The sequence below is a fragment of the Styela clava genome, chromosome 1 (genome assembly GCF_964204865.1).
Source record: "Styela clava chromosome 1, kaStyClav1.hap1.2, whole genome shotgun sequence".
Lineage (NCBI taxonomy): Eukaryota > Metazoa > Chordata > Ascidiacea > Stolidobranchia > Styelidae > Styela > Styela clava.
Genome location: NC_135250.1, coordinates 22,100,864 through 22,115,050, shown reverse-complemented (window position 1 = coordinate 22,115,050; position 14,187 = coordinate 22,100,864). Strand labels below are relative to the sequence as shown.

The 14,187-nt window shown below is 34.1% G+C and overlaps 1 protein-coding gene across 3 annotated transcripts in view; it reads right to left on the bottom strand.

The window, feature by feature from the left end:
- The window catches only part of LOC120345829 (dual specificity calcium/calmodulin-dependent 3',5'-cyclic nucleotide phosphodiesterase 1A-like), a 29,655-nt gene extending 19,826 nt beyond the window's left edge, over positions 1-9,829 (bottom strand). Inside the window, exon 1 of one of the 3 annotated variants that reach the window (XM_039415389.2) lies at positions 8,904-9,829. In XM_039415389.2, the coding sequence (XP_039271323.2) occupies positions 8,904-9,723 (820 nt within the window). In that variant the 5' untranslated portion in view covers positions 9,724-9,829. Of the gene's footprint in view, positions 1-1,141; positions 1,344-4,102; positions 4,234-8,903 lie in introns of those variants that run through there. The other 2 variants (XM_039415439.2, XM_039415406.2) reach the window with 2 other exon arrangements.
- Positions 9,830-14,187: the final 4,358 nt, after the last annotated feature.

Here is a 14,187-nt window from a genome sequence, read left to right as displayed (position 1 = left end):
ATCCAGGACTTACTAGCTCTCCAAGGAACCTTATAGTGTTTATAATTGGAAGATTACTAAAAATAATTGAGATGGGTTGAGAAATGTTCGTGGTGACCTTCAAAATGAAAAAAGTTGAACACTTACAAAAGTATGTATAATCTAATATGATTAAAAAGTAAATAAACAAGATATCAGAATTTATTTTCAATGTAACACAATATACAATCTGTATAATTAACTACATCTATATTAATTCGACCTCATGTACGTATTATTATCTGTAAATTTCTGAAGTTTTTACATTGTGCCCAATGAAAATTTATGGCATCCAAGTATGAAAAATTGATGTGTTCTCGTCGAAACATGCCCGTCAAAAATTAGAAATAAGAGATGCAATTTGCAAGCGGATTCTAAATCAATCTATTTAATTAAATAGCGCCATTCAGATCATATATAAAATAATATACAACCCTCTCGAAAAAACATACATCGACGATAATTTAGGCTAGAGTAATATATCAATCAGTTACAGTACAAACACAACGACCACGCAAATTATACAAAATTGAACGCATTAAATATGATTGACCTGTTCTTACATAATTTATGCATTGGGAAAAAGTAAAAAAAATAAAACAAAATTTGGTGACAAATGCTTATAACTGCAAATGGCAAAAGAAATTAATATGATAGGCTTAGTCTGAGCCTGATTGAATCACATATTCAAAACCTTATTGAGAGTGGATTCAAACTATCAATTGAAGAGTTGAAGGGTTTATTATTCAAGGAAATTCAGTTTATCGACATTTTTAGTTTTAGTAAAGAAATTGAAATTGGATGGTTCATGAGAATTTCTAAGCCTATTTACGATATCCTAAGTTGCATCAATTATAAATCTGTCATAGGAATGCAGCATTATTGCCAATTTCACGAAAACGGTAGAAAAATACGTTTATTACATGTTTACTAGATTCAAGTGAACTTATTTCAGCACATCTATGTTAATCATATACATTTTTAGCTTGCAACAATCATTCTTGATTTAGTGTGTTGAGACCATAAAAAAAATAGCTGGCCAATTGAGTTATGTTATGTTTACCATAAAAGATACACACAGACTCTAAAACAGTCTAATACAGTCAACATCTACTGAAATTACCTTTGAAAATAAAGTCCGTGGTTCCATTGTCACTCGCCAATTTACGTTTTTTACTCTGGTGCATGTGTATGGGGTTCCGTGCAAACGGAGCCGCCGCCATCTTCGTGAATTGGTTTTTCACATTGACAAAAGCCTTCTCAATATTTCCGTGTTGGCAATAATTCTATTCTACGAATATATTACGGTATGTAAAATACTGCGACAGATTTGAATGAAGAAATGGAATTAACTATTACACGAGTAAAAATGTGAAAAACACTTAATTTGTGTGCATCTTATACTTATAATCTTACTGACTAGCCTCACCTACTACATATAAATATTAATCCCTCCCTGTTTCAAACCATTCAAATCCTACAATATAACCATTGATAACAGATTGCATTAACTATAGTGCAATCCTAAAATCACCGTTTACTTGGTTGATGCGTACGTACAAGTTGTGCATTTGTTGATTAAAGGAAAAAAAGTTTGTGATTTCACCTGTTGCACCGTAAACGTCATATGTCTAAGCATAAGTACGTTAAACAATTTTTGAAAAAAAAAATAACATTATCTTCTTTCCAACAAAACGAAGAATGCAATAAAAAAAGGAAAATTATTTTCTTAGAACTTTTTTGCATTGCAGCTATTCTGTCATGGCTATCAAACAAAAACAATTCAATAAAACGCCTACCCATCTATGCTCAATACTAAAATAATCTCCATATCATATACACTATCTTCCAACAATCCTTAAAAACTAAAACGACCTAAAAATATCCCAATCCAGTGCATATGAGTGTAAGCGTAATCAAAAAGATTGATTTTATAATAAGCCTCAAATAAATAACATTTAATTCCATCAGTCTTTTCAATTTAACGCTTCATTAAGAAAATTTGATCAATTGGATTTTAATCGTTAGCGATTGGCGTTCTTCGCTTCAAAAATAATCCAAGCGCTTAGAATAAATCTATATATTTTTAAGGGAATTTTGAAAATCGTAATTCATCAACATTATGATATGAATAGATTATATGCTTAGATCTTAGATAGCCGGGGGTATTAGAGTACAAAATTTGGAACCATAAATAATTCGAAAGCGTTCTCGCAATTCTTCCATCCTCAAAAACCGGAAATTTGGAAATCGAGTTATTTGCCGAGAAAAGCGATTTTTGGAACCACTAACAATAATAACAAAGACAACAAGAAATCCGCCATGAACAACAATAAATCAAAAAAAAACAATTTCTTGTCCAAAAATGAGTCTACACAACGAATAGTTTCATTGCTACGTTTGAATGTCAGTAGTAAATCGATTACACCATATAGATTTTATTGTTTTCATCATACCCGAGAGATTAACTACACATAAGAGCAGTCGGAAAGTTTGCAATCCGAACGAACTAGAGTGAGGCCGTCGCGTTCTGAATATATATATATACAAACACAAAAATAATAGGTTCCCTGTATTGTATAATATTGGATACGTCTATTCTTAAGTTCTAAAATTTTTTTTTGTGAATGTTGCTTGAGGGTAAATCAAATTTTTTTTAAAATTCACACAGAAGCAATGTTTGACAAACGTCTAGTGTATACTAAGAAGTTACTTTTGTATACACAACGAAAGTAACTAGGAATACAAATATTTCAATGAAAATAATGCTATGTATGGAAGCAATGACTATAGGATATTATGAGCTTTAGTCTAAACCGTAAACATATGGCTGTTTATCGACTGCCTTCCGGAAATACTTGCGGTTTTTTCAATTTGTTGACAGAATTTGAACTGTGTATTCAAAAATAGACTAGTTTAAAAAAAAAGTAAAACTAAAGTAATATTGTAGAATTGTTCGATAATTTCAATCGTAAGCATAACTCTGAATTTATGGTATAAAAGTAAGCAGTGCCAAGCCCTATACTGATGTTAATGTAAAAATGTGCAACTAGTGTACTCACTTATCGAATAATAAAACACTCAAAATTTTCTTCGAATGAACCACTCCAGTACGAAAGTAACTCAACTCAACACATGAGTTTGCCACACCATTTATACGTTGGAAACGGCAAATGGCGCCCCATAGGAAACTAATTCTACAGTCACTGGGCTAAATCAGCTTTATATTCAACTCTAATCGAGAACAAAGTAGTTTTCTGGCCCAGAGAAATCGTCTTCCTTGGCCATAACATGGCCTTTCCTATTCTATGGTGATTTTAAGCATCCTAAAATACATACGACTGCTGAACGCTTTCATTTCTAAATCCTAAATTTCGAACAAACAGTGAACTGTTTTAGTCTACGTGCATACATCGTTAAGCGCCGTTAACACGATGGCACGCTGCCACAGTATCCGGCGTTCAGCTGCATATTATATTCCGAAGCTAAGCGTGGCTAAATTTAAGCGTCGTTTTGCAAAATTAATGAACTTTCGACGCAATACATATATCACTGATCAATAAACATACAGTAACGTCTTTGGGCCCATTGTCGCAAAAATTCTTGCATAATGTAAATTCGTTTAGCTTGCATTAAAAAAAACGCATAAGTTACATCAGATTTTCAAGTAATTCAATCTGTGTTAAATTATCGTTTCAAATGTGACAATTGCATTAGACATAATGCGCTCCTGTTTATAAAGCGTAAAAAATCTGAAAAAATTCCAGAAATACATGAATAGGAAAATGAATTTGGCAAAACATAAAAAACAAAAACGATACATTAACGCTTTACTGGTACTTCTGAAAAACTAGTGATTAAAACCACGCACCTATGCTTTTGACAAATTCCATCGTGTGAATGAAGATGAGGTAAAAAAATTACGTAAATTACTATGAAAATTTGATGTAACAGTATGTCAACTGAGTCAAAAAAATATCATAACAATGTGTATGCTCGGGTGAACTGATGCCAATGAAATCAAAACAATACCGAATGCAATTGAGTTTTACATGATTTTGAAAAGTATTTAAAGCCTACTTACCTTGTTAAATTGCCCACGGACATGTAGTTTATGTATGTCGGCCATATTTTGTTTATACATTAGAAGATGTGTATGAATTTATTTATATGGTTACGCATAAATATCAATAATTCTAATTTTTGTTTATAGCCGTGTATATAACTATGACATATTGGTGACGCATAAATGGCTGTTTATAAATCTCAATGTATTAAAAAATTTGGTCACGAAATTCAACCTGCTATTAGTTAATTATCTGCTTCTGGTAGAATTTTTTCCAATATAAAGACTACTGCCAATTCTGCCAAGGGTGAAAGAATAAAGTTGTACAGCTAGTGAATAATACCGTAAGAGTAAAAGATCTGCCTCAGACGTAATTTCAGAGCAAAGGGTTGATTTATAATGTTGGCCTCTTTGGCAGTCAAATTCGAAACCAAAATATACGTTTTTAAACCAAATTACTGGAATACCAAATGGTTGACAAACTCGTTTAAACTACTGATATATTTTTGCCTAAACTATACAATAGTAAACTCCGGAAGCAAACTCTACAACGCCGCACTCATATCTTCCGTTTGTAATTATATATTGATTGGAGACGGATTGTAAAGAGAGGAATAGTTTCGTCATAATTGCTTCATAAAGACCACATATTAAAATAAACTACCATTTTCCATTGATTGATTTGTGAAAGTTGTAACAGGCCTTAAAATCAATATGAATGCGGCGTATCAATTCCATGTACAAATATTGCGCAATGATGAAATACAACAAAATAAAATGTACGGTGCGGCCCTCTTTATGAAAGGTTAGCGAAAAGAAAAATTACAATTCAATTATTCAGATAGTATAAAAAGCAGTAAAGTTTAACTTAACTTTCAAGGTATTGATACAAAATAAATATCAAAATAATTTGATATTTAAGGATATTTAATAAAATTCCACTCCCAATTACAAATCTATTCATAAAGCGTCAACATTATAAAACTGCCAAATTTTATTTAGCAGATTTTATTTTCATTTTACTTATTTATTCATTTATTTAGTCACGATTAGTATTTCATGATTATTCAACTACATATAAATCATTCTTATATCATCGACATTGGCGAGCATGATCAAGCATGATCGTATTTAGTAGTTTTATGAATTATGACCTTATCAGTATAGCAAAAGAGATAATTTTGATGTATAACCTTTCAAAATAGTTAAAATTATTTACGAATTCGGACTTGAAGCCAAAAATGATTAATCCAATTTGCGGGCAACGAAATTGCATTAGCATAAACACTTTTAAAAACGCTCGAGAAGTTAACTTGATTCGGTAAAGGAAACCAGGTCAATTTATGTCGTGTAAAGAATAATTCATATTGAATCAGTTTTGAAATCAATATCGACTATATATTGTTAGAAATAATGGGATACAATACACAGCAATGCTCACGTAATACATATTAGACCATGGCGTTAAATGGACACATAACAAGCGAATAACCGTCGTTTTTTTCGATTGAATCATTAAACTAAATGTGTCATACTTCTTCTTTTTACTAGAATCGTATACGATTACCAATTTTATCCTACAATTTTATCATAAATCTTTCTCAATGAAACAATACATACAATCTTCAAACATCGTTCACGGTGTTTATATTCTCATTTCTAACCCTGTCCCTGACCCCGACTCACTTACAATTCCGTTAACCTAAGTAGCAATAACTAGGTATCTGAATTTAAGCTATCATCGATGTTTAAAACAACATGTAAGCTCTGACCTATATCATTGTTGAAAATATCTGTTTACTTGTCTGACTTTCGTCAATCGAAACGTTACAAGAATAACTTATGTGTGTCTGAAGCAGGATGATTGAAAATTTCTGAGTGCGTGGTGTTGCGAAACATTGATTGATTTTGCTGCGCAAAACTTTGTAGCTTATTTCAAAGATATAACCAGTGTGTGCTGGTGAGGCTAAAACAGAATCAAAAACGTCTATTCAAATTCGATATTCAATTCAAAAAAATCATTTCATAAAAAGGGATTATCTAAATTTTCCTATGCCGCTTGTAATTAGTCCATAGACAATATAAAACGACCTTTACATTGGTGAATAGGAACTGGATTTTGTAATGAACCCAATGACCGAATCGTGATTTCACTCAAAATCAAAATTGTAACGGCAAAGGAAGATAGAACAGAGTACATCGGGCCACTATTAGTTCTGGTTGGATTAGAAATAACCATGTATTGAGTCAAAAATAAACATTCTTTCAGTCTGGGCCATATATGATGATGGTTATGTCCATGGCATACAAATTGAGTAAACAGTCCGCCACCATATTATAACCATCACGTTGCTTCCGCAGCTTCCGCGTAGCAACGGTGCAAAAGGTGTAATGCTAAACACTGATGCTAATTTCCACTTCCATTTAGCTCAATTCTTTGAATCCACTGAACAATGATCAATTGTGACGATGTGTTATACCAGGAAAGAATGAATCATTTCCAACCTACTGCTAACGAATAACCTTCTCAATGTGCAGAATTTGCTAAGTTTTTATAGATGTGCCGTAAATGCAAGGTCTTCCGCTTCCGTCGGTCATATTATTTAACCTTTCTAAGAATTGCTATCGAGTGGATAAATCCCATTTAAAGTACCAAAGACTTGTTTTCGCGAAGAGTTCGTTTACTCGTCATTGGAGTGCACTCACAGCAACATTATTTACTAAAAAGTTTTCAGTCAGTATGTCGAGTATAATACGATAAAACAAAGCTAGATACATTCATGCTTGAAATACCAAAAATTTTGATATTGCCTACAGGGTTGTTTATGGAGTCAAACGTCAATTGCGAAGGGATTTTATCGATACCATATATAGATTGTTGTATATGAGTGCATTTAATGTGGTAAAACAAGTTAAAGAAACACTGACAAACCTGGTTAATCAAGATATATTGAGAACTTACTTCATAACAAAATTGAAATTCTAACTGGATTTTATACATACACTGTACATTATATCCGTTATGAAAGTCACTATGACATCACAATAACAAATCGCTAATTCAACCGGATCAATTTAAATGAAATTGTATTCTTAACTGCGGTCATCCGAGGTCCAATTGATCAAAATATACTTTTCCTACAGATCGTTACACCCTCACTGGTCTTTATTTATTTTCTCTGCTTTGAGGTAAATCGACTATTTCATAGATACAAATATACTTCTCATAAGCTCTGTTACAATCGATAATACAATCAGTGAACTAGGCATATTCCCTCAGATGACGAATCTGCTACTCGCTTTACATAGCCAAATATCATGAGCAAACCTTTATATCAGAAAATGTGTGAAATTAGTAACATTTTATGGTAAAAACACTGGCGAACTTGTCAAGAGAAATTGCTAAAACGAGTGCTCTCTTCTCTGCATAACAAGCAAAATACGAATGCATCGGATTTACTGAAGTGAAGGACAATAATTTTTAAGTTCTCGTACTGCAGTAACAAGAAAATAACAGAATATACACTGAACTTTACTGATAGCACAGCCAGGGAAGTTCCATAATATTATCATTTTCCTTACCAATCCTATGGATAATACACAATGACACAAAGAACTGTTATGAGACGAGCTTTTCTTTGAAACAATTGGCGTCCATATATTACAATAGTTTCATATTTCTTGTTTTCTTTTTAGCTTGGGGATCATACATGAATACCGAATGAACCGAATTTGCAGTGAGGTCAAAAAATCACGCTGTTTATTCCAATATATCTAATAAACTAATAATATAGGAATAACTTTATATAAACTTTTATCGAAGCATCATGTTTCGAAGTATAGTAACATTATGGACATTCAAGTGGCCCGGTTCACATATACCGATACAGTACAATATTGAAAAAAAAAACATGATTGTCTTACCAACCCCCAAAAAGCAAAACGAGACATCTTCCGGTCGGAAATAGTTAAACGAATTTGAAAAAAATTCCACTTATTCTAATGGTTAAAAGGACTTTTTCTCTGACCATACTTTATGGATATGTAGTATGCAGCACTGCCTCCAACCCACTATAATTATGTATAAATTACTTCAGTCGCCTCTATAACTGCCCACTATCGTAAACCAATAAAGACTAATTGGTAAGAAAAACTAAACGGTTTGTTCTAAGCGTCTCTTTATGATGTTCTCTTTATTATTTTTAGGGCCGGGAATTTCGAATCGAATATTAAGTGATTCGAATCGGTAGAAACGAAAATTTAGAATCGCCACCATCTTGTTTTTTTTTGTTCGCCAAAGGTCGAGGTGAACCGTCATTTCTTTTTGTTTGAGGTCATATCTTTTTAAATTTAAACTAACATAAGACTCTTTTTCATAGTGAGTTGTTGATGAAACATGTTTTTTATTGTGTGTGGTGAACCCTCAGCAAACTGTCTGAGTGGCGGATTCTATGTCTGGATGACCCATCACAATAAAAAATTTATAAACAATTACCAATCTTCCAAGTATTCGAAGTTCGATTCAAAAAAATATTCGATTTGATACTGAAATCATCAGGAATTCGGAAATGCTCAGCCCTAATTATTTCCCGGGTTCGTTAGAACGGAGTCGAATCAAATTGCGCACAAGCTTCAGAGCCTTGAGCTCCAGTCACCTTCTATCGCATAGTTTTTTTAGTAATTATAAAGATCCGCCTGTAAGATCTTCGTAATTTGAATCTTATATAGGTTAATATAAGTTAGCAATGTCATGCAAGCGATAAATGTTAGGAACAAAAAATAAGGCATCTATTCAGAAATATGAAGAAATAAAACTTACCCATTGTCAACTTGTACATGCAACCCTCTACTCGTATTTTCCTCGTCTGTCGAATAAAATTATTCTCGCTGTTCGATCTTCTAGCAATGGCTCGTTGCAGCTTTTTCTGCAAAACCGGAGAATTCAATTCTTCTGCAAGAGATACCGCTAGGTTGGAACTCGGAGTTGACGAACTTGAAAATTTCCGATCTCTGTGTGAAATCTGCTTCTGTTCTTCCTCCGAACTCGAGTCGTAACGTCCGTTATTATGGATTCTATCTTCAAAGCTTTTTCGCCTTCGAAATCGACTTTCTGAACCGTGATGTCGCCCTTTTGGACGGATACGTTTTTGATCTGATGGTTTACTTTTCCGAGTTATTAATGCATTTTTGTCTCTCTCAAAAATTCCAAAGTTATCTACGTTTTGTGATGTTATTCGTTCGCTTCTAGACCCGTTTACAAGTAGTCCAGGCTTTGGATGGTTGTCAGTGTATGAATTCGGTATACGCAGTGGTGCGCTTATTTTCCGGTAAGGCCTGTTTCTGATAATTGGTGATACCGGTCCTGCCGCCCAGCTTTTCGACTTTATGCCCCTTGGTTGTGTTCTGGTACCGATATCAGCCTCCAAATGAACGTTCAAAGATGGGTCGTCTCTCCAAGAATGTTTTCGTTCTCTCGCTGGCGACGAATTCAAACTCGGCCTTAAATCAAAATTATAGGAGGCAGTTCTTTTTTCTCCGAATTGCGACAAATTTGTCCAAGGTTTTGGAGATAGAATAGGTCGCAAGCTTCTGACACAGCTCCCTCGTCTGACCGAAAGTCCTTCTTTGTTATCTTCCATAATTTTATTTATCGGATATAATTTAAGCACTGTGACGTAACAGTAACATCTAGAGATTAGCAATCCATGAAGGAAACTAACAATGAATGAAGCTACCGTTAGGAGCTAATATCTGCATAAAATATCATAATAAAAAGCTGAAAAACTTTGATGCCAATGAATTTTTAAGTAAATTTTATACTTCATTGATGTTAATTGTATCTAACAAATGCACTCTCCCGTATATCTTAGATTTAATTAGGTTACCGATATGCAGATTAGCAAGTTTAGACAGACAGCAGGGCTTGGTCGCGATTCCGTCCAGAAACGATCATGATAACAGCAGTGCGGCTGAACGACAATTTGACAATGTTATGGCCAATTTATACATCTCAGACTGCATGCTGTCTTTATATTTTGTACTTCCAAGTTAGGCTCGAGTTTGGCTTATTTTTGATGATGTAGAACAACTCATCGCTGATCCACAGCGCAACTATTCCTTACAATCAACTCACTTTCAACACCACTAAGCAAAAAGTATCTTTGATGGCAATTTCATACTATAATAAAAAATCCCTTTCTCTTTACAACTTTGCAAGAGATCGCTAAAGAGTGAGAATTGACTGAAATGTACAAACTCACTGGGTTCATTCCCAGACAAAAAGTAGAACTATCGTAGGTATGGAATTTTAAACGCGATAGACACAGAGTCCGGTTAAGTAAACTTTGCTAAGCGATTTAGGTAAACATGAATTCCATACTCGTTGAATAGGTTGATAAGACCCAACGACGTCATTAAAAGCAATCTCTTTTATTACGCTACATAATACCGCTTACAAATTCATTTGACAAAAAAGCTCTTTATTGTCCTAATGATAATATCCGGATTTTCTTTAACAATTCTAACTATTCCTTGCATTTATGCTCTCAGATAGCGTATATGAGTTTCATGAACATCGAACCAAAACGAAAATAGTTTCTCAAAATAAAAACATTCTGAATTGAGTTTACAAGACCAAGTGAAGTATGGAAGCTACGTAAACCTTCAATAAATAAAACTGTCCCAGACTGAAGACTAAATGAGTCATAATATGTCTTTTTACGGAGAAATATCTTCCATCATTGGAAAAGATAAAGCGTTTCCTCGTTCATATGAACGATTTCACAATATTTCCTCAAGCAATGCGGCTTGGAACACGCAGCCACTCACACGTAAGAAGCTACTGCAGTTGATTTATTTATTTAGATTAATTGAAATGGATCTGATGCCGCATTCTCTGCGTAATTTGTCACATCAGTTGTGGGGAAGTGGACGTGAATTCACGAAGTAGTAGTGAATATTATATACTTTAGGTTTAGGTGCACGGTAAACGGATTAGAACCCGCATCCAACCGAGTCTTTTTTAGTAGTCAGAGGTTCAGAGAGAAGAAGAGACAAGAGAGTCGATAATAATATTTCAAAATGCAATAAATCAAGACAATTTTATTTTTATAACCTTGGAAAGACAGTAAAATTGAACCGACATACCCTATACACAATTCTATACAGTACACTATAGCAGTGAAAGATGTTGAAATTGATGTTGAAAATGGCACGAATTGTCTGATAAACCTCTGATTTACTGTGCGGGACTGCACAACAAACTTGCGTTCGCGTTATTTTCTACTCTGCGGCCAATTACTCTTATGAATGATCAAAATAACTCCTAGCGACAGCAGCACCGCGACATAGGCAGACAATCTAATTACTGGTTATCATTGACAGGATTACTAATACTCTCTATTCTGTATCTCATTATTCTTAGCAGAAAAATTAATAAAGTAAAACCTGACGTGGGAATAGGTCCCATGACAGGACGTTCGTATTGACCAGAAATCGCGACCTTTCAATTAACGATGCACATTTCTGATACTCAATAGCGTTTCTAAATTTATTGACATGTGTGTTCGAATGCAATAGAATGCCGAATTTACCACAAGGCAAAGTTTGCAAAACTCTAGCTCTTTTGTTTTATCATATATTTCACTATTTTCGGAGCTTTTTTATCACAGACCTGTTCATTTGAAAGAAATTGAATGATAAATTTATTTATCATTATTGCTTCATTTATCAGGTCATGTCACCTTTGGCGATTTGAAACCGGTGATATGATGTCAGGTTTTCTGGCACCGTATTACAACAGCCTCCAGTTTCCTAAAGTGCTTCAAAACTTAAGTTATTATCCAATCTACCTGAGTGATTAACATATTATTTTGCCTTAAACTAAAATTTCGTATTTCACGCAATTTGAAAATATATTTATTCCGTCATACTAAATTTCAGGATACAGGAAATCCTTAGTTTGACGTCACAATATATTACATAGAGCGTTTATGATGTAATTGCAATAGGGGGCCTCCCAAATGCAATAGCCTAGGGGCCTCTAATCGTCCAAATCCGGCCCTGGCTATAGCCTAAGTTTATGATGCTCCAGGGTTTAAATAACAAGGACATTCCCTGGTGGCTAATGCACAGAGTGCTTTGCAGGTCCCATGCAACAGCGATGTCAGAAATACCTAAAAGTATTCAAGCCAACACTTCAAAACGGCAAAATTCGTTCATAGCCACGAAATAAAGGTAATATTCTGAAAGCACAGAGAACGCACTTGGCAAAAGGGCACTCCCTGAGTTAACATACCAAGTTAAAGTAATGATAAGGTCGTTACACTATTCATAAGCGACGTTTAATCATACTTACTCGAATATATCTAATTTTCTCTATATTATTTTACCAATACAATTTCTGCTATCTATCGTATCACTATATCACGTGTACATTTCTCACTACCTCTCACACGGATTGTATAACGTTACAATAAAGGTCTACATTCGCGTCAACAACGTATATAATAAAACGCCAAAGACAAACAAAAACATATTATTCCACATGATCTATGTTCATTTTTTTCCTTAATTCGACAACAACTCATAAATAAACGAACGATATATGAATTGACGTCAAGTTAAATAGCGCAACGACAAAATTTATAAAGCTGGTTTAGAAGACCGATATGAATACGATCATAGATAATTTTCAAAACATCAGCCAGTGGACATCTCCATAAAGCTAGCACTGTACCACCTTGTCATGGATATCCTAATCGGTAAACTCAACTCGAGCAATCAAGAAAAATTTTACAGAAAAACCTGCCTGAGATTTTTTTTCCATTCGAAGTAATTAACAAAATTAATGAGTTTAGACAATTTATAATTTCTCACGACTGCTTCATTAGAAAAGTAAAAGAGATGAGTGTATCTAATGCTAGGCTTACCATACATCCCGTTTTAGCCGGGACAGTCCCTGTTTTAGCATGTTTTCCATTGTCCCAGCGATAAACTTAAATGCCCCAATTTTGCAGTAATTCAGTCATAAATAATTTTTCTATTTAGTACTATTACAATTTTTTTAACGGAGGCAGCCGATTCACCACTGTTTTGCGTCTCACTTCACTAGTGCAAGTTATCTAATGAGTTGAACAATTTCCATTATTTGAAGCGAAGACCAATAGAGCATATTTTAATAGTATTCACAGCTGATTTTGATGCCCGTAATCTACCTACAATGATATGAGAAACGTTAAAACTATTACTAAGTCCCTGTAATCGAATCAAAGTTGGCTTTTCCAATCCGCGCCGTCCCGATTTTTGTGCTTCAGAAATATGGTAAGCACCCGTTTAACAATTAGGTCAATCAACGAATATGCATTGTTTTTGGAAGTTGAAATAAGGTTGGTAAGACTATTGCAATAAACATCCAATATACACTAGTATCTAGCATTGCAGAATATTTATACAGCAACAGGTTCTGGTAAAGTTTAGGTCCCATTCGATTCTTTGAAAATTGAAAGCCGGCAAATTGAATACGAATAAGTTGACTATTTTACCGGCTGTTTCAATCGAGTCAGCCTGCATCTCATCATTAACCACAACGGCTCGAAGCTGAACTGATTCATTCGAATGCACAGTCTAACATAGAATGAGTGAATTGTATTTGTTATATCGAACAGCAGTCAGAACGGATATATGCTAACGATGACGAGAGGATAAGTACTTGGAATAAAAGCGGAACACGGAAGTCTTTCTCCTGACGAACTTCAACCATGGCCCGAGCATGAACTTGTGAAATAATTGGCTGAACTTTTGCCTGTTGTGCATTATCATATCGCAATAAATATGGCAATTTATCAGATGATATTTTTGAAGGATTATTCATAAGAAAAGCGTAGACATTTAGGCATGGCATAAAGTAGAAAATCTGTAGTGTGCACTGTGAAATAAAAAGTGTTCCGTTTGAAACAAAAATATTTCGGTAAATTATCGAGCTCATATGACTCAGAGAAAATTTGAAAAAAATTTATAGCACTCTAGCGGCTTCAACCATCTTCAAGTACGGAAATTTTAAAATCGATTGTTCCGTAATTCCGTAGGCAGAAAAGCGATTTCTT